The sequence below is a fragment of the Nymphalis io genome, chromosome 6 (genome assembly GCF_905147045.1).
Source record: "Nymphalis io chromosome 6, ilAglIoxx1.1, whole genome shotgun sequence".
NCBI classification, from domain to species: Eukaryota; Metazoa; Arthropoda; class Insecta; order Lepidoptera; family Nymphalidae; genus Nymphalis; species Nymphalis io.
In genome coordinates, this window is record NC_065893.1 from 6,237,807 (window position 1) to 6,258,357 (window position 20,551).

The 20,551-nt window shown below is 29.9% G+C and overlaps 1 protein-coding gene across 1 annotated transcript in view; it reads left to right on the forward strand.

The window, feature by feature from the left end:
* The window catches only part of LOC126769026 (uncharacterized), a 158,866-nt gene that overhangs the window by 127,380 nt on the left and 10,935 nt on the right, over positions 1-20,551 (forward strand). The window contains exons 3-4 of the mRNA XM_050487564.1: positions 11,943-12,020; positions 12,408-12,589. Coding sequence (XP_050343521.1) covers positions 11,943-12,020; positions 12,408-12,589 — 260 coding nt within the window. The remainder of the gene's footprint in view (positions 1-11,942; positions 12,021-12,407; positions 12,590-20,551) is intronic.

Genomic DNA, 20,551 nt, shown 5'->3' on the forward strand with positions numbered 1-20,551 from the left:
ATGAAGTTTTGTAGTGATTAAAACGAAGTACGCTTAATTTACAATGCATTCGCATTGTTTGGGTTTTTGGTTTATCAAAAATTTATGACATCAAATTAAAAAGATATTTTAGAGTATTATGGAAATTTATAGTTAGCTTACAAGTCCTTTTTAAATTTGGCAGTAATTACACCAGTAAATATCGTTTCTTCAGTCATGAACGCAAGTGCCTTCGCGATGCTGCTTAAATCATCTGTCAAAGATGCAGAGGCCTATATATATAAATATCGTTATAATCGTTTTGCTTTAACTAATAATTCCATTCACAATTATCATTCAAAATCATAACGTAAACTATTGTGTCTATAATTGACTTCTTCAAGTTAAAATAAGTTAATTTATAATGTCAGCAGAAGATTATATTGTCACTCCTGTCGGCTATATTTGTATAATTGTATTGGTTAACAGTAATAAGTAAATACATGACCAAGGTTGTTTGTTATTTTAAGTTTCATTTTATTTTTATTTTATAAAACATTTTTAGTTTTAATACATGTATAAAACTAAAAATGATTATTACTGTAAATTTCATGGTCACTCCTGTCGCTATAAAAATAAAAAGCTTATTTTTTTTAATTACATACTATTTTTAATTATGTCATTAATTTTATTATGCTTATATATATCAAAAAATATTTTATTAAGGAAATAAATATAAAATTAATTTTCATTTTATTTATTTTTCTTTTACTGCTCGGTAGATTTACCCATAAGAATTTTAAGAGTAAAGAAACACATCTATATACAATTGATAGAACATTAAAATAATATGCATGAAAATTAACGAACAAATGAATGACCAACACTAGCGAAATAAGCACGATGTTATAATTAGTTAAAATCTTGTTATAATGCTAGTAGTTATCGCTAAAAAATTGTACCGATAATATATTTTATAATATTATATTTAACTGCGAACAGTGTATGGCATTTATGTAGTGTTACAAACATAATAACAATACAATCAAACAAATAATAAATCTTATGAAACAGTAACTACAACGAAGCTATCAACATTGCGGACTGCGATCCCAGCAAAACTAATTACTAGTTCTCCAATTTAAAGTAATTCATTCAGTTCAGCTATCACATTTATACAAATGTTGTAGATTCACTTGAAGAAAAGCGTAAAGGAAAATATTCTTGTATTCACTAAACCACTAAGCCAGATATTGGTGTACAAAACAAAACAAAGCACTATCTACCTACCTAGACTTGCTTTCCGCCTAGCAACTACTAATCTTGCGGACGGCCATGACGATTGTGACGATTTTGAAGATATGTCAATTCAATGTCGTCACATTAATCAAAGAATATTTTAAATTTACTTTTTTATATTTGGAATACCTGAATTAAAACAAAAGAACATGTTGTGTTGTTCTTAGTTTGAAATTTATTGCCTCGTATAATGATTGCAGCTCAATTACAGATGTATTTTTCAGTAGCTTCTTGTGTAGTGAATACGTGTATGTGTGCTTAAATTATTTTAATGTTCAATCAAATAATTATTTATTCAAGTACTATTACTTGCATAAATAATTACGTTAAGCGATTAAATAGTTACGTTCGGAATGTAGATTCTACCTACGAAGAACCGGCAAGGAAAAAACTGCAATACAAGCATGTCATGGATATGTAATGATGGCATAACATTATGGGAAAAATCTTCTTATATAAATACGGTGCTATTGGTACGAAAGTGATGCGTTAGAAGCATATCTGATGTTAGCTCGCTAGTATCATAAACGCCCCTTTTTAAAAGGCTGAAAATACTGACTCTCCCTTGTTTATACATATATGAAATGTGTGTTCATGTCAAAAGTGCATCCAGAGGTATTTGCTACTTTAGTAAATGAAAGTAATTTTAATTCTCGATTCTCTGACAGAATTAATCTTTCCTTAAGTCAGCACTAAATTATGCAGTGCGAACTTATATTTTAAGGCTGTAATTTTTTTTAAATTAAAGTTGCCGAATGACATAACACAATACAAAAACTTAAATTGTTTTAAATTAAAACTAAAGCATTGGTTAATTAACGCATATTATTATAATTTAAAATAATATTTAAAATAGGGTAGTACAATAAATAGTTAAATTCTTAAACAATGAAATTTATTATAAATAATTGAAATTTTAAAATATTATTTATAAATGTAAATTTTTTCTCTAAATTAAAATAAGGTAGTCTGATATTGTAGTATTTTTTATAGTATATACATATATATATATATGACATTTGCCATTTCATATGTTCTTGTGGCGGGATTTTACCCTTTGTAACATCAAAAGTGTACCAACAACTTTGCAAATAAATAATTTGAATTTAAAAGTAACTCAGTAGTTTCCCCTTTTCACTTATTTAATTACAGAGTCCATCAAATACAATTAAATTTATTCATAATGCTTGGAAATTAATAAATACTAACTACACGCTTTTTTTAGCATATAATTGTAATATAATTTTGTGTTGAGTAATATGTCTTATTTAATGATATGAATTTTAAATTTATTAATAGGAAAAGTTAAAATAACTGTAGATTCTTATTATAGAAACGAATACCGGAAGCATTAATTGACTTTGTAAAGTCGAAAACTCGGTGTTATAAGTATATCTTTACTCATCATATTTATACAATGATTGTAACTGTTTCTTTCTAAACAATCTATATTATTTTATTAACTAAATCTCAATTATATTTGTACATTGTTTCAATGGATAAAAATATCTAATTTCAGCGACCATAGATGCTATGAGATAAAGTTATGTATACGATGCAGCAAAATTCAATATGCAGACGGCATATTGATTCTATTGAGCACACTTGGCTATGATATACAAGATCCGTATAGAACGCGTTTTGTCGCTGCGAGCCGCTTAACCTTTCAAACTTCTATTTACATTTACAATAGCTGTAAATACATTTTAGTATGTGTTTGATAGGTGACTGTTTTTACTAATATTCTTCTTCTTATCAATAAATAATGATTAATGTTTGTCCTGTATGCGTTTCTAAACTATTCATCCGATTGTGATAAAACTTTGGTGAGATATTCTGCGTTCACCAGCGAAGGCTTTAGTCTAAAAAAACATCAACTTTTACGTTGACCCTTATTCTACCCGTGCAAAGCCTAGAGAGGTAGCTAATTTTCAATTAAAAACTGCAGTCCTCACATTTCTCCTTGTGCGTATATTTTATATTATTCACATAATACTCTAAGAAAAACGACTGCTATTCGTAAATAAATAAGTATAAATATTTCAAATTGCAATTAACATTTATCCTAAGTAAACCCAAACAAATGTTTCTTAGGTAATTTGTAAAACAACAAACACTAATCAAGGGTGCGCTAAACGTAGTTATAGTTAAGGTCACGTTTCCGTTCCGTAACTTTTAGGGCTAAATGCAAGATGTATCCCTAATAGAAACTCAATTTAACAGAACTTCGTCCCAACATTACGTACAAAGATTTCTATTAAATCTTTGAATTACTGTTCGAAATACATTTAAAACTTTTAATCTCAAAAAACTAAATTATTACGACCATTTTTGAAAAATCAATTTAACATTATTAATTAAAGATATATTTTATTTCCTTAATCTCCTATAGGAATAATACATATAATTCTTTCTTTTTACAAAATAAGTATATTATTTTATTATGTGTCCGTATAATAGAATTTAACAATAACGTATGAGTCTCATTACTCTTTTAACAATTGAAAACACAGTAAATGTAGAACAGCATATGTTTATCTTCATACATATCAAATTGCGTTCATTGAAATTCAGACCATAGCGACACGTACATTTATTTATTTAACGTGTTTTCAATGACTGTTACCTTATATTTTGAAATGAAGGCGACATTTTTAGAGGTCATTTTACAAATTATTTTAACTGAATAGCTAGTCAATGCCGTTGCTATTTTCCATGTATTACTTATGAATACAATACAATCATTCTTATAAAGAAAAACTCATTTTACAACTATACTATCTTCTAAATTAAAACAAAATACTTACAACTTCTTTCAGTTTTCGACAACGAAAACTTTCACAAAGAAAGTCGAGTGTTCTCTTTAAATAGAAGTGAATTGTAAAAGACGGAAGAATTGCAGAATGGCTCTCTCGAAGTGCGAGAACAGAACCGGTCATACAACATACCAGGCTAGAATACGTTTTTATGCTTATACCTAACATGTGGAAGAAATAAACGACTCCTTAGCTTGGATTGAATTGCCTTTTTTTCAATAAACCTATTTCACATCCTTAGAATAATTATTCATGGTAATTTATTTATCAAAAATAATATACTCTGTATTGAATTTACTAAGCTGTAATTAGTGCTATTAAATCAATTCAAGGTTATCGTTTAAAAAGGTTATTCAGAAAGTTTAGTCTCACGGATAAAGCTGATACAACTCGCAATAACATTTAGACCTTTGTTAGCCGTTACAGAACAGAGATTAGATTTCGAGGTTAATGTTCATTGTTTAAACCCCATTCACGTGAGACAGCCGAGATCGAAATAGACATTGTTTGAAGCAATCGAGATCAACTGATGATACCTTCACATCATCTAGACGATCATGGAAAGTGAATGACTAATATCACAATAATAGAAAATATGATATCATCAATCATTCTATAGATATATAGTTCAAACCCGGGCAAGCATCACTGAATTTTCATGTGCTTAATTTGTGTTTATAATTCATCTCGTGCTTGACGGTGAAGGAAAACATCGTGAGGAAACCTGCATGTGTCTGATTTCATTGAAATTCTGAAAAATGTATATTCTACCAACCTGCATTGGAGCAGCGTGGTGGAATAAACTCCAAACCTTCTCTTCAAACGGGAGAGGAGGCCTTAGCCCAGCAGTGGGACATTAACAGGCTGTTACTGTACTGCAATATTATATTCATAACTAATATTTATTCTATTATTATAAAACTACTAACGATCAGTAATTAGGTTAGTATAGTTATAGAAGGAATAATCCAGTTCACTATACACATAACCCTTTTCGTTTCTTTAACGTCATCCTCAATTTGACAAGCGATTTGTATAATGGATTAGGTAATTCGATTTTGTAAATGAATAAATAAAATAGTTTTTCTATATAAAGACAGCAAGTATTCAACGGGGACACTAGAAACGATATTGCCAACAAATCCAACTGGATTTCTTTAAAAGGAACGGTTCAATGATGTGAAGACGACAGAAAAAGCCAACTGTGAATGTAAATTATATTTTCATTGACCTTCACTCACATAACAGACAAGTTTTTGTGTATAGCAAAAAACGCAGAAGGTTTTATATGGAAAACAATGGGGTCTATTCTAATTATAGAGACTGCATTATCATCAAAAATTACTTATTTTGTAGTTGTTCGTGACGTGTTGTTTGACGTTTTCGTTAGTAAGTTTTTCCTAAAAAAATGTAGACTTATATTAGAATTATTATTGCGTCTAACCTGTACTAAAGACTAAAGAGTAGTACCTTAATATTTTATATACTCAAATCCGTAGAACAAACAGTCATAGTTACCTCAGCGAAGAATATGTATTTATAAATATAAATTGGTAACTGGTGTGGATCTTTTAGAAACTGTGTAGTTTCTAAAAGATCTTTTAGAAACTGTGTAGTTTCTAAAAGATCCACACTACACTAAACTTCTACTAATCCACACTACCTTCTATTTTTAAATATTACAATTTTTTTACAGTGACCTTACCATTTAACTTGAAACTATAAGATATTATCAGACTCTAATATAAAACGCTTTGTAACAAAGAGACCTAGACTAAAATAAGTCTCAAATTCAAATGTCTTAATACAATGTACGTAAACATTATAGTTACTTATTAATAGACAAAATAAAAACTACCACGTTTCGGAAAAAAAAATACTGACCTGAGAAGAACCGACGAAAGAAACTCAGTGGGTTATTTTTGTCTAATGTTGTAATTGTGTAAAATTTCAATCTGAAAAAGTAATAGCCTAAACGCGTCCTGTTCATTTCGTTAATAAGGTGACGTACTAACTTTAATGTAACATTTACATATATATATTATATTAATTCTAGGATGCATCTCTTCTGTTATGATACATTTTATATACATATAAATTCTCCCTTCTTCATGTTTTCTCTAACAGGCTACTATACATGCTACTAAGGCGATACATATTTTCAAGATATATAAAGATAATTTAATAAAAAAATCTTTTGTTACCCGAGGACCTGAGTTATGTTTACTGGACACTATGACACTATGAAAAACATCTTATATATATTCTTTAAATACTGTTTAATCTTGATTGATTTTTCATTATATTACACATAATTACATTTTTAAAATAGAGCCATGATGATAGACTCTGGATGCTTCTTAGTAGACTTTGGATTCTTCATAGAAACCTTCCTTAAATTGTAAACTTGTCATAGTGCTGGGCAAATCTTAAAAAGGTTTAGAACATATTACATCACACTGCTTCATTACGGGTCGGTGGAGACACATTCCTTACAATTTCACCGCCGAGCACTATATAATTTATCAACAACATTTAAGACTATGAAAAGTGATGGTTTACTGGATTTGTACTCAAAGATACACGTCAATTGATCGAATCGTCCTTATTTTTTATCAGCTTCTGGTTTTATAATATTTTAACTATAACTACACAAATTTCAGCAAATTTTGTGATCAATACAAATCTGCGTATACACGGTCCAACAGACACTGGTTTTGTAGCCGCTTAAAATTTACATAGAACTTGAGGGAAAACATTTTGATAGATGTTCAGACCCGTTTTCAGTCTACCAATTATATCATTAAAACGGATTCTTATATCATCCTAGTATGATGTTTATTAGTAGTAAATAGAATACCTATTATTAATTATATTATTATTTTTTGATGATTGTCGTTATTGTTGATAAGTCAACGTGATACTTGTTCTGAACACGGAGTTGAACCGGGCTGTAGCCTCATTCCTACGGTAACAGTGGCCATGAATTGCAGTTACTGGCTCCTTGAATTGCGTCGTGCTGTGTGCGATTACAGTACCATTTACGCCAGCAATATAGTATGCACAACTGAGTAATAGCTTCTGTCCTCAAATACTGGTAAAAAGATGCCGGTAGGTGCTATACTTTGAAAGTAATAAGCGATCTCGTGTTAAACAGATTTCGTTACAATTGTTTGTTGCAAGTAATCCCTTCTGGTAACTAAATTGAAAGACGTTTTATTTCAAAATATAATATTACATAACGCAAGTTAATTATTTTAAATAATCGATAGTTGAACTACTTTCTTAATATACCTTATACCTTTTATTATTTTAGCGATGAATAATTTTACTTTTCTTACTATCTGCTCAAATGGTTCACGGTCTGTTACATACTGATAACGTAAGTATAGCTGGCAGCTAAGTCAACTGTACTTTATTACACTTTATTACACTTTATTTTAAAAAAAAGTTGAGGTGTCATATTTTCATACTTTACGCGAATGATTTTAACATTTCTATAATTTAACTATTATAAAGTTGTTAAAGAATATTCATGTAGACGTACGTACGTATATAAACAGATGTAGCTGATATGTTTCATCAGTTAATTTATAAAATTGTTTAGGAATTATTTAAAAATAATTATTAAGAAAAAGTATATAATATCGGTTTACTCCTCCTTTATTTTTAACAAATTAAATATAATGAATTAAATATATTTCCAACAAAAGTCCAATTTAACGAAAAACTATGATTAATCAGAATAAACACTTTCAGTATTCATCCATTGATTCTAAAACAGTAACAACAATGAGTCAAATGCAGATACTAAAATTTTATATAAAATATATTAAAGTTTTTTTTATACAATAGGTAAGCGGATGAGCCAGATGGGCCACCTGATGGTAAGTAAGTAAGATCATCAACGCCTATAAACATCGGCATTGTAAGAAATGTTAACCATCGCTTATATCGCCAATGCGCCACCAACCTTCGAAACTAAGATGTTATGTCACTTGTGCCTGTAATTACACTGGCTCACTCACCCTTCAAACTGGAACACAACAATACCAAGTATTGGTGTTTTGCGGTAGAATATCTGATGAGTGGGTGGTACCTACCCAGACGAGCTTGCACCAAGCTCTACCACCAGTAAACCACCAGTAAACTTTGTTATTAAAGAAAATATAAGCATCATTTTAATAAAATAGGGACAATTTACGAACTTCGAAAGATATCTTAGAAAGCATTATAATATGGAGACTCGACTAATTCACATTAGTCTCAACTGTGGCGGGTTTTATATAGAAGCAGGGTAATATTTCAACAAAATTTCTAACGAGATAAAGAATTTAGTAATTTTGTCGTCATATAACATGTTAATGAAATATGTTAATTATGAACTGACTAATTTTAGAAATAAATATTACAAAAGCATCCTTTAACTCATCCTGTCCTTAAGGAGAAGAGCTTCGACCTTACACTACGACGCTACTTTAATGCTCCCTGTATGGCAGCCACACGAAAGTTTAGTACTGCTTGTCATATAGGTATGGACCATCTCACATGTCATACAGAAAGACAGAATATATTATAAGTAATAAATGAATACTACAAAATAATTATATAAACGTAATTCTCTCCTCTTTTTTCGTATATTTAATACATTCTTAAGAGTTCACATCGATCAACTCCTGATAGAAAAAGTTGCTATAAAAACAAAAATATAGATTTCAACTAATAAACGTCGTGTTGAATTGTTCATATAAATAATACATTGTAAAATCCGTGTCTAATGTTAGTCACGACGATGTTCATGTACTGATGCATAAGAGAACGATTCAAAACCCCCACGATTTAAATAGTCATGGACAAATGTTGTAGAAACAAAACAATCAAATAAAAATAATAGCAATGTTATTGAGTTTTGTTTTGTATTTTTTTTCTGATAGCGCTTTGTGCGAGCCCGTCTGGGTCGGTAGCCAACGATTTAAAGGGTGAATGAGATTGTGGAATAACAGGCAATTACCAACAAGTAATGCCAGTTTGCCTAATTTAAATAAAAAAAACCATGTCCGATTTTTCACACGAGCTAATAATTCCGAAGATTAAATCCCTAAATAAAAGTTGTTTCAATTTCATCTAATGAAAAAAGTTTGACGGACCGTTTATTTCACAAGGTTCATTAGGCTTATGAAAATAATTGTTAGAGTACAAATAACGATTTTATTAAATGGATTCATTAGCTGCTGGTTATATATGAATTTTGAATGGCCGATACCCAAAACTCTATGGAATTATGCCCCACCCGAAAGGTCGATTAATAACCATGCCGAATGTAGCGTTTTATTTTAATCTTAATACCTATAAAAATAAATCTAAATGCTCTAACTACTTGCAATTTTTTAATATTTGCAAATCTACGAGCAGTAATAACATTTAAGTTAACATATTTTTTTAAATAGAGTTAGATGTAGTTATATTATTTGATATAGTTATTTTATTTGTACCGTTTTAAATATATTGTCATACCATGTATCGTTACGATTTTGTCCTAGAGGAAACTGCTATAAAAATAATAAATAAGTTTTATAATGGTTGCACCACGCTGCATACTTTCGGGACGCAGCTGAATAGCAGCCGACACGTCCGTGGAACTACCACTCGCTAAAAATCTTGAACATTAGCTACCGCGTTTATATGTATATTTGACCGTGATTTATATTACGAATAATATCACCATTAAATATTGAATATCGATATCTAACAATTTATAATAAGAAGAATATTAGAATATAATCAATATATTATATAAAACATTAACTTGCCTTTATAAACTTAATGTGCTGAACGACATTAAAATTTTACAAAGCTGAAGGATGGTAATTATAGTACTTTATATTTTTTTCTAAGATGTCAGATAATAAATTTTGTCATAAAATGCGAGCGTAGTTAAAAATATTAATTAAAATTACATATTTATTGCCGGCATATAATATTACTGAAGTAAATTGCAAGTTAGTTTTAATAAAGTATCATAAAAATAGATGTTTTGACTTTAAAATTTATATTTATAAACTTTATATGTAATGTAATATTAATTTAAGATTTTAGATTAGATTATTATTTGAGATCAATTATTGAGATGTGCCTTTTCTTAAAGAGATTAGGGTTTAGCCCAGAGTCAGAACATAGATTTCTTTACTTCAGTACGTTTACTTATTTACATATGAATTTCAACGGCTATTCGTATGGTATGCGCATAAAAGATTTAAGAGTAATTATTTTTGGTAGGTAATAAGATTTAAATCATTCTGCTGTTGGAAAAAAAAGAATTAACAAATATTTAAAACCAGACCAGATCTTGCTTGTTTTGTCCTCAAGGCATTAAGTCTGTAACGACATACTCAAATTAAATGACACCATTTGGAACATTAATAACTCACCATAAAATCTATAATTACGTTTTGGACGTTTAAACGTTGTTGCATTTATCGTCAAGTCTTCTCTGACTGTCGTTCCCAAATTAAATTTTGCTTTTAACAATAACTGTATTTGTGTTTTTTAACTTGTAGCAATGCCTTTAAAATTGTTAACTTGTTATTGCGATAATGTAAAGGCCATAATAATTGATTGTAAAATAATCATCGAAATATTGAAAGCTTAAATGAGTTTTGATTTGTTATTATATTATCTTTTTACCCGACTACAGCGAAACAAAAAGTATTGTTGTGATTTTGACCGATATGTAAGTATGTTCATCTATTTCCGCATAACTTTTAAACAATCTGACAAATGGTATCATTGGAAGCGTCTTTATCGTCCGCTGGTTATAGGCACATATTAATGTGACTTATCACATTAAATTTAATATAGCCCTATAGAAGAAAATAAATAATAGAAAAAATGTTTAATCAGAAAATTTTCTTCCAACCTCCTTTGGTTAGAACCACCGCACACATGAATATCAAAATAATTAGGTATTATTCAGTTTTTAATTTTTCAATATCTACCCATGAAAACTTTAAAAAAGGTTTATTAGAGATATTTTTATAAGCTTTTCTATTTTAAAATTCATATATGATGAAACATATCATAGGATATGTTATATTCTTTACTTTAAATCAATATTGTTGCAGATAACTTGTAATTATTATAATAATATGTAACTATCGAAGTTTCACAAAATTACTTACATTTTGTTTTAGTTGCAGTTTTGCAAATTGATTTAAAACGTAATTCAGTGCGTGTAGTCTTAATATTACTTAGTGTTTTTTTATAGAAAACTGAACATACCCGTGTTTTATCTTCATCCCAGACTTAAGTGTAAATTACTAGTTTTCGCTAGCGGCTTGAGTCTTGTCAGGTTGTCTTTTGTTTGGTTCAAGCTTGTTTCATTCCAATATTAATCATATTCGGTTGAGTGATTTAGCCGTGAAAGCGTAACAGATAGACAGGCAGACAAAGTTACTTTTGTATTTATTACATTTAAACTTGTACAAAATTTATTATAATATTTATTATTTGTTTTGTTTTTTTTTTACCTAGCCGAAGTACCACACTCTTCAGATATCCGATGTAACAAAACAATGTTAAGCAAATTGCTCGATGAATTTACTCTCTCTTCATTCAGCGTGCAATCGTTCTCAAATGACCGGCTTAGTCGAGCGTCTGAGTGCATATCCGTGTTACAAACTTACGATATGTCCGACAAACTTTGTTTTAACTATGTATGAGACAATATTCTTAAGCCCGAACAAGAAACTAACTCTCTTAAAAATGTTAGCCAACGCAAATATAATATAACTTCAAAGCAATGATTACAATTAATATAAATAATATTTTTTAGTATTTCTACCTAACAGCCTCGTTTTCTCTTTGTTACAGCCAGTACCAATTTAGTCGGTAAATTTACACAAAGCGTACGCCGGATCGTTCAAGATGTCAAGGACGAGGGCACTTCCAGTAAGTCTATAACTATTATTAATTTATATTTTATGCCATAATATTCACGAAATATTAATTAATGCTTGCCAATTAATGCGCATAACTGAATCAAATATTAATAACGGAAAGTGACTTCCTTCATCTGTTACTGTCAATATGACTGAAACCGAAAAATCGTAATGTTGGATTCCCCGTATAACAAACTTAACACATATTTTTCCGCCTGCATTTGAAAAATAATTATAAAAATAAATTTTACGCTATGGGTTTATAAAGCAAAATGATTGAGGTAAAACTTAAAATACTATATTTATATCGAAGAATTTAAGACTTAAACAATAACAGCATTGATATTTTAAATAGATAATATAAAGACTTTAATTTAATTTATTTGTACAAAAATAGGCGGCCAGACTAAGGAAGAGGTAATTGAGACGAATGAAAGACTCCGTGTGGTCAGAGTCCGTCTCGATGAAAACTACGACACTGCGAAGAAAGCTCTAATAATACTTATGACGCGATACAATGAGTCCAAGGCTGAAAGAAACGTATTCACGCGGTACGCTCTACTCAAGGCAATGATCAAGGTTGGTTTAAATGTATTATTAAAATAATCAATTTGTATGTTCTGTTTAAGATATAAATAATTTCCCAAAGGCAGAGTTGCGATTTACCAGATGGGCGGATGTTAGGTAATCAATTACACTTAAAATAAAAATTGTGTAAAAGCCAAATTCTTATATACAAAAGGTAAAGATTAATATCCTATTTTAATGACAGGCCTTGACTTAGACCTAGGTCAGTGGTTACTAGTTTACTACTTCTCTGAAACATAAATTTTTATATGTAATACGATACTAACATTATGTATTTGCGCTGTTTTTATAGTGTATAGACGTACGCCAAGGATACTTATTATATAAATATATATATATTTATATAATAAGTACATAGTAGTATATATAAGCTTTATTATTTTAAATAACGAAATTTCAATAGGCTAAAATAATGTCCTGGATTGTACTGTGGTCTATTTGTATAAATCGTTTCAGGTATCTAGAAATTAGATATAGAAACAATAATAATAACATGATATGTTTTATCTCTAGAAAATAAATTAAAAATAAGTATTGTAGAATGACAAATTAAAACTTTCGCTTCGCTAACAATTAGCAACTATAGTAGCTTGAATTCATTTAGAAATGAAGATTAAAAGAAAGACAGTAAAATGACAAGACATCGTGTCAAGATAAACACAAATGCGTTTTGTAATGCTTAATTAATATCTCACAGAAATACAACGCTTACGTCATCTACTATTATTATTTATTGACCGTGGGTCGTGTGTAGGTTAATTTCAGTCTCTGAAATTATTTTCTGGTTATACATAAATTATAATTCAGTATGTTATTGTTCATTGTTGTTGTTCTCTATACTGGTGGTAGGGCTATGCGTAAGCTCGTCTGGGTAGGTACCACCCACTCATCAGATATTCTACCGCAAAACAGCAGTACATGGTATTGTTGTGTTTCGGTTTATGGAGCCAGTGTAATTACAGGCACATGAGACATAATATCGTAGTTCCCAAGGTTAGTGGCGCATTGGTGATGTAAGCGATGGTTGACATTATTTCAATGCCAATGTATATGAGTGGTGACCTATTCCTTAAAAAAAATGTTTTAATTGCACCATATATTTTTTATTCAACTATAATTTGTCTGAATGGTTTTCAAACCTTCTGCAAATAAATATTATTGGAAATGTATTACCTAAGTATTTAAGTATTACTTTTGTGATAATCGACGGATGCAGAGTGTAATATTTCAGTAATATGTAGATATATATATCGGCTCGCTTACTTTTAAGCAACTGCAGTTCTCTGCTACCAAATATGTGTAATTTTAATAAAATCATAACATATATCTAGATATCAATTAATTCTATACTCAGCTTCTATTAAATAAGTGAACCTGTAACACAGAACTTGATATAAATAATGAAATCTAATACAGAAATGGCTTACATCAAAAATACCTAACTTAGAGGATAAATTAACACCAATTAACAATTAATAAAAGGAGTTACCAGTATCTAATAATGGAGACTTTTGTAAATTATACCATTCATTAAGAGAAATGCAAAACAACGAGGCCGGGTTATATGAAAATCATGAATAAACAACTATGTCGTGCATTTGCGTATTGTGCACAGTTGAAACCAAAACTTCATGTTTTCTGAGTTTGTTTAATTATTATTGGGTATAAATATTTTACGGTATTAAGAAATTAAAAAAAAAGTTTAGAGTTTTATAGAGCTCTTTTTAGTTATCTACATAATTTTTTAAAGATATTCTAAGTTGTTAATTTTGGAACCAGATTAATATTTACGAAGAGTTTCTTGTCGTTGTTTAAATTAAAACAAATAGAAATAACCGATCCTAAATTCAATCAGATATCGAGAAACTGAAAATGTACGAATTGTCGATCAGTTTCCGAATAGCTTTGCTCTCGCAGTTAGGAAAATAACGGGTAAAGCTTAATTTCAAGTTTTGTTAAAATGAATGTTACGTTCAATCGTATATGGATCATCTTTCATCGGTTTATTTATTTCGTATATATATACCTATATACGAAATAAATACCTAAAAGTTTCAGAATTTAGCTTCCAAAGATCTACTTTGTTCTTTAGTGGGTTGAACAATATGCTTGAATACTTTCGAAGAGCTGACAACCACGGCATTGAAACAGTGTTATAATTTGTTATAAAGAAAATAAGTAAATAATACTTCATAATAAATAATGAAGCTTTTCACATTTTTTTCTTCTCTTTTAAGTTCAAATTGCACTAAATTTTAATGTAGCCCCTGAGGTACATTCTATTCGAACGATATTGCGTTTCATAGACAAAAAAATTCAGCCAATTTTAAAACCTGCTTCTTTAAAGTGGCTAAATAAAGCTGTGAGGTGTCTTTGTTTTAGTTTATCTTATATATATATAAGATAAACTATAATATATATATAATATATATACATACAATTTTAATTGCTATTGTAATTTTTATCCATATTTGCTTTTTGCGCAACAGTCGTGAAAAAAGCATTTAAATTTCAATTGATTACTGCCAATTATAACTTGCATATAATGAACGAGCAATTATTTGCTTTCATGGCATCTCATGAAGCCGACAGCAAAATACGTATGAATTATCTGTATATAATTTTTTGCTACTCATAATACTATATAAACACTGAACGATCGACCTCGAAATAATTTTTTTTTTTTTAACATAAATGAATGGGTACGTGTCCGTGTATGCCCACATTAAGAAAACATGAAAGCGGTCGAATATAAATAATATAAAGATAAAATACACATATATCACACACAAATACACATATAAATAAAATTAAAATTACATTATCTTATCATTAAAATGATAGTAGAGTACAAGGATATTCGATACGTATCTGTAACATAAGTTACAGATATATATACCTGCTGTCTGTAAATTTGTATTAATCTTTACTCAGTAAGATCAAACGTAATCTAAACCTACTACATTTTAAACAACACGATTTACGTATTATGAACATATTCGACGAATACATACATTAATTAGCATTAAGTATATTATTAATAAACTTGCAAAATGTATATAAGTATATGTAATATATAAGTATATATACTATACTAACTTGGTAATCATATTTATATAGTTAAAGGCTATAATTATTACTCATAACTACACCGTTGTTCTACAACGTGACTACAAATTCGGTTCAGGATGAAAGTTTGTATTATATTTGAACAAACAAAACTACTATTTAGTTCGAGACGATAATTCTGAGAAAACAATCAAAATAAGTTCGTGTGTATAATAGTAAACCAATCTCAATCGAATTGTATACAGGCCACGTACGAGTATTCGAATATCTGTTAAAAGCTCTCATAAAATTCCAGCTTATTATTACATCTACAATATGTGTCGTGAATATAAACAAAACAATTTGGGCAAAAAACGTTCAAGGTTTAAACTTTAATATTTATTTGAAAGATATATTTCTTGTATAATATATATCTAATATAATAATTATGTACCTTTTTTTTGTCGCCGGAAAAAAGCGTTTTCGCGTATACCCCACAAGAGGTTGAGTTAGGTTGGGGTCGGGGTTGGGTTATGTGGGGTTCACGGCACTGAAGGCGTCAAAATACCCACTAAAAAACCAGCGGTATCCTCTCAGTCTGTTCGAGGGCCAAGGTACTTACCAAAACAGCCATGTCCGGTAAGCACCTGCATCAGCCTCTACGTAAGTTTGCCGCTTTTCCTTGCTACCCAATGGCTCAAGTGGGGGCGGATCGCCTGCATTGTTGCCAGACCTGCTGATGGGGACCTCTGGTCCTCCTGCAGTCTACGAATCAACGCTCGTTGGACTAGAGACCTGATTCGCCCCCCCCCCCACCGAGGATCCTGGACGGTCGTTGCTCGCCCGAGCTTCCATCCGAAACCGGTACACTTCTACGAGCACCTCCAATGGACCATAGAATGCACCACGATGGAGTATAGGCGCCGGCATGGTGATTCCGGTCCTCCTACGTCGGGTAGGAGCTGGCCCAAGGCAGCAGCAGCGTTGATAAACTTCGGGCTCAGTTGTGCTGCCCGAAGCTCCATCTTTCGTCCAGGATCAGGCCCAGATAACTCATCTGTGCCTTTACTTTTATCACAAAATATAATAACAATGAGTCATAAAGTTTTTATTTTCTTTTGTAAATTTTTTCCAGAAAACAATATAGATGTTAATAAGTCATAAGTGATTATTTACAATCATAGCTTATACTCCTTATATATACCATATCTATCTATACTCTCTAATTCTTATATAATTTGTTCTTTTTTAAAAGGTTAACTAATAACCACCTAGGAATATATTACTAATACCGTAACAACAACATTTCTTCTAAAACTTCTTACCAAATCTAAAAGAATTGATCTACGATGCATAAGCCAAAATAAGAAAATGAACTTTATTTAAACTTGCAATATTAAAGCTAGAATTTAGTAAAACATGTACACAATTTTTTTATACATGCAACGGTCGTGTTGTATTAGACTACTAATAATTCGAATAAGAATATGATAGCAAAAAAAATACGACGACATTTCTGCAAATGAACAACTACCTCGCCTTTTTATATCCTTCCCATTCTAGGCGAAAATTTATTTATGAAGTCAAATGCTAAAAGGTGAATACGAAAAAATAAAACGAAGAACTCGACCTCGACTTCTATTTGAATCGATCTTTGTCATAGAATATGAAGACGTGACAGGGCTTAATTTATTCTTCTCTTTAACATGAAATAAAAATATGAGTTCTAGATATACCGAAAAAATAAGGAATATACTCGTAATTTATTATTGACACACAGAAAATGTGTGCGATAAACATATTTTAATTTTATATCAGTTCATGATTATATAAATGATTTAATAAAATATAATTTGATTGAGCCACGACAGCCATTCACAACGAAAATTATTCAACTATGTAGTGCACAACGTGTATGCGCCAAACAAAAGTACACTAACTATTCTCTCAGTTGTCCGATGGTTTGGAAGTTATGGACCGGAAATCGGAATTCAGACTCAAAAACAAAAACAATGACATTCTAACTTCCAAGTTCTGGGCTTTTATTGCGAATTGTTTGGCATAAATAACTTGTTGGTTATTGTTCAACCTGGGTTCTACAGCTCTATAAATATAGCCAACTAATGTAAATAGCCACTAAAGTATCTTACAGTGTTCAAATTCTATTCCCAAGGAGATAAATGAATAGAGTAAAAGTATATATAACGTTACTTTGAAGTTGGAGTAATGAAAGTTTATATTTAGGCTCTTATTTTAAAATTATATAAATATTCTTTATTTTTATAATTTAAACTAAAAACTATATTATATACTTATATTTTCTTACTTGTTTTTTCATATCTAAAGATTTTTTTTCACTCCTGGATCATTATCACTATCTAGGCGACGCAAGTATTTTGCAAGAAAATTGTATGTTTACATAAATTAATTAATTATTCTTGAACGGCCTTGCGCCGAAGATCTTTTACCTTCTTAACTATAAGTTAACGAAAATTATTCATCACAAAATAAAAAATACTTGAATCACTTTACAAATCCATAATTTCAGCCAAACGTTGAGCAACGACTTCGAAATACGAGTCAGGATTTTCTCGACCAATTCCAATAATAGATTGCAATTCAAACTCATTAAACCCCAAGCTTTGCCAGTTTACTAATAACGCAGTAAGAAAATATTTCTGTTCAGTATACATTTTGCAATCAAATTTTGTTTGGAGCATTTTGTACATTGGCAGCCTTTAATTTTACCTGTTAAAAATCTTTCAACGGGCAATCTAATGGATAGGGAGCTGGCATGCATTTTGGTAAATGATTTGCTCTTGTTTTATATCGATAACGATGAAAAATCAGATTCCATTGATAGTTTCTAGACATCATTTTTTTTAGTTAATGAAATCTTACAAAAAAATACTATATTCATATTGCTCTTGGAAACTTAAGTGTAAGGAAGTCTGCTGTTATTTTAGTCGTGCGGGATATATAAATTTTATAGAATAGGAAGGCGGACGAGCATATGGGCCACCTGATGGTAAGTGGTCACCAAACGCCCTTAGACATTGGCCTTGTAAGAAATGTCAACCATCGCTGACATAGCCAATGCGCCACCAACCTTGGGAACTAAGATTTTATGTCCCTTGTGCCTGTAATTACACTGGCTCACTCACCCTTCAAACCGGAACACAACAATATCAAGTATTGCTGTTTTGCGGTAGAATATCTGATGAGTGGGTGGTACCTACCCAGGTGAGTTTACACAAAGCCCTACCACCAATAAATTCTTATAATAAAACGTTGTTTTTAATATAAGAATGTACTTAACTAAGCATAACTAATTCACTAATTGTTTTACAGTTCTGCTACATATTTTTTATTAAAAAAGTTCAAAAAAGTAAAACATAAAATTTATGACTTAAATTCCTTGCTATTATAAAAGCAAGAGTTTCTTTCTTGATAATAATTCATTTTAGTGAAGAAGTGTTTTAATTATTATTTTTTTCGTTGTAACAAGTAATAATTGTAACTTTTATATTTTATTTGGAAATTATTTCAAAATATAGAAAATATTTATTTTCTAAGTTTTATTTCTCTTTTTTTTACTTTTATTTATGACGGAATGGATCGATTGGAGCCTATCTATTTAATAGTTTCGGCTTACTTTTAAAATGATATAATTTCAAGATAATTAATGACGAGATAATTCAGAAGATCTGTACGCAAACCCCATCAAAAATATTTATTTACTTACCATTACATTGTTGCCTTATGTCGCTGTACATCAGTGTTATAAGATCAGTATTAAAAATATAACACGACTTCTTAGTGCCACCACTGGAGACAGAAGACCTGATTCATTTTTCGCCTAGAGGCAAAGACTAAATGCTACTAGCATTCTTACCACCATCAAACGAATAGCACCATTCCAAGGTACATGATTTGTAAAGACGTTATTTTTTTTATTATATACATACATTTAAGGCGTTTATGTAAATAATTCGTATGTAACAATATATTGTATACATATAATATAAAACAATATATATTAAAGAAATACACACAACATATAATTAATTAATATATATAATTCTAGAGATTATCTTGCGACAAGTCTTTAGACCTAAGTAATGGTGATATATATGAGCGGTACAACTAAGCTGTAGTATACCCTTATTTAGACTTACATATATATTTAGGAGCATGCATGATGTATGAAATACTAATAAATGACGAGGTTTTATTTTTGCAATGCGTAACTGGTATTACTTAATAATTATGCATCAAACTTTTTAAGATGATGTAGCGAGTTTCGAGAATGTTTTAATTTACAATATCTTATTTATAATTTTAGTTTATATTATACTCGTTTTAAATTTAAGCAATGGAAGTAGCGTACGTCTTTTTTTGTACTTGTACATAATATTATTTATTTAATTATTTTAGGAAAACAACACAATTATACGAAGTATGTGAAAATTAAAATACAATATTGAGAAAATAGAGACAACAAGTATTTTCCATTGTATTTTACAAAATAATAGTAAACAGAAGTAGCAACACACAACCATAAAAAAGAAAAACAAACAATATGAAAGCTAATTTAAAATAAATATTATGTGAACAAAAGTATCTATAAAAAATGCAAATAGGCGACGCAGAGATTGTTGTTTGTTGTTGTTTAATTACACTATTTTTTCTGTATTTGTTTGAGAGTGTGTGTTGTGCATCTTTCTGAGTATGAATGGTTAAATTCTAACTTGAGTTTGAAGAATATCTAATTTCAACAAGCGCGAATAAAACGTATTCGCGTACAACTCCACATAGATTTTAGAAAAAAAATACATACAACTCAGGTTATACACAACTGTTGTTAACAACATAATGTATTATATGATTCCGTTTAGTTATAGT